Source organism: Myotis davidii, unplaced genomic scaffold (genome assembly GCF_000327345.1).
Source record: "Myotis davidii unplaced genomic scaffold, ASM32734v1 scaffold223, whole genome shotgun sequence".
Classification (NCBI taxonomy): Eukaryota; Metazoa; Chordata; class Mammalia; order Chiroptera; family Vespertilionidae; genus Myotis; species Myotis davidii.
Genome location: NW_006294609.1, coordinates 1,233,089 through 1,234,964, shown reverse-complemented (window position 1 = coordinate 1,234,964; position 1,876 = coordinate 1,233,089). Strand labels below are relative to the sequence as shown.

General features: G+C 43.1%; 1 protein-coding gene across 1 annotated transcript in view; it reads right to left on the bottom strand.

The window, feature by feature from the left end:
- PI4KA (phosphatidylinositol 4-kinase, catalytic, alpha) overlaps positions 1 to 1,876 on the bottom strand; it is an 85,625-nt gene that overhangs the window by 67,861 nt on the left and 15,888 nt on the right. Inside the window, exon 8 of the mRNA XM_006768959.2 lies at positions 1,579 to 1,727. Coding sequence (XP_006769022.1) covers positions 1,579 to 1,727 — 149 coding nt within the window. The remainder of the gene's footprint in view (positions 1 to 1,578; positions 1,728 to 1,876) is intronic.

The window sequence follows — 1,876 nt, the reverse complement described above, 5'->3', positions numbered from 1 at the left end:
CTCCTTTCACTAAAGAACAAATGCTGACGCACAAAAACACCTAACAGGCCCATGGGGTGAAGAATGTGCTAGAAAAGTAGGCCACAATATATGAAAAATATCGAACTACATACACAAAATGCCCTTAATTCTCCCTTCACTTGGCACTTTTCTCACCTAGATTGAAATGACATAAAAACAGAAAAGGTACCAACTCTCTTAAATTTGCTGACATTAGACTTCCACTTCCAGGATGCGAAAGTGTTCAGACTCCAGGCATCACTGACACTTCGTCCACATCCCCTCCCAAGTGTCGAGAGCACCTTCACAGTCAATCCTCTGGTGCTGACGGCTCCTCCCTCTTCGCCTGGGCTCTTCAAAGCTGCCCAAACCGCAGCACACATTTGAAATTTCTAATAGAAGTCATTATTTCTACCCATTCTCTATACCAGCATTTAGTACAGGAACGGACGATCCTGTCAACGTGGGATCACCTGATGGAACTGCAGTTCCCCCGCCCCGGCCCCCAACTGTAGTACTTTAAGAAAGGCTTTTCAGAATGTATAGATAATGATAAACAACACGACAGGAGACTGAATAAAAAATTGCCTAGAAGAAAGCCTAACCTTGAAAAGTTAAAATATCGTAGAAAAAATAATTCCCCCTTTTTAAAAGAGGATCTGAAACATTCAGCCTTCAAATGGGATTTCTGAGATTAACTGAGAAAGCCACGGGCCACCCAGGCCACTGTTTTGTCTGAGACACTGACAATGAGGCGTTTAGGGGGAGTATTTCCTCCTCCGGACAGTAACTTCGAAAATATCCTAGGCCAGCGATCACCAACCAGTGGTCCGTGGACCAATGGTGGTCTGTGAGGTCCGAAAGGTTGGCGACCGCTGTCCTAGGCTATTAGTAATTGGTTATGGCTCTACCCTCACTAATTATCGCCTATGCTTTGATGTCTTCTTATACCTTCTGCCTAAATAAAGCCTTTCTCTGAGGGATTTCTTTCTATTCATCCTCGCACAGGAGGAGAGGGCTGCTCTCTCCAGTGCATGCTTCAAGCTTTCGGAGGTGTCATTCTCATTCTCATTGTTAGAGTTTGTCTCTGATGATGTCTTCTCCACTGTCCCTTAGAATGTCTTGAAGAATCCCAGCTCAATCGTAACAACCTCACATCAAGGTCCATTTCAGGACTCAAGTCAACGGCACCAATGCCTTCTCTAATATCACCTCAAAGGCTATCCAAAGGTATCCAAATTGGAAAATTAGGTTTTGTATTGATCTGAATAGAGCACCTCTGGGATAGACAGATACCCTGAGCTGAGCTTTGATCCTGCCCTTGGTCTACAGATCTTTGATTTGACACTGATTTCCTTACCTCTAAAATGGGGAGCATGGTGCCTCCCCAAAATGGTTATTAAATGAGAACAGACTGCACAATTGTGCCATGAATGTTACTTTCCTTCCTTCTTTCATCTGAAAACTATGACTACCAAGTTGTTCATTTGAAATACTGAAAAACTCCCAGTCTTACACCTCTGGCAATTTTACTGACCGATAGAGCCATGGCCTGTTTATCCACAGTGTTCTGCTTACCAAGTTTAAGAGTTCCCGAAGCATTTCTAGTGGAACACTGAACTCCTTATATGTGACGCCATTGAAAAGAGGAGAAACTGAGAAGCTGGAACTGATGGTGGAGAAGTAGTAATCGGGATCCAGGGCACTCCCATCGGGTAAGTAAGAAACTGATGGAAAAGAAAACCAGATAGTCAGTCACAGTAACATGTGACCGGGATACTTCCTTAAGCTGATTCCCTCAATAACCAACTAAGACATAGACTCTGCTTTTGTTTTTACTCCAATTCCTTGGTTTTTTTTTTATTGATTTTTTTTT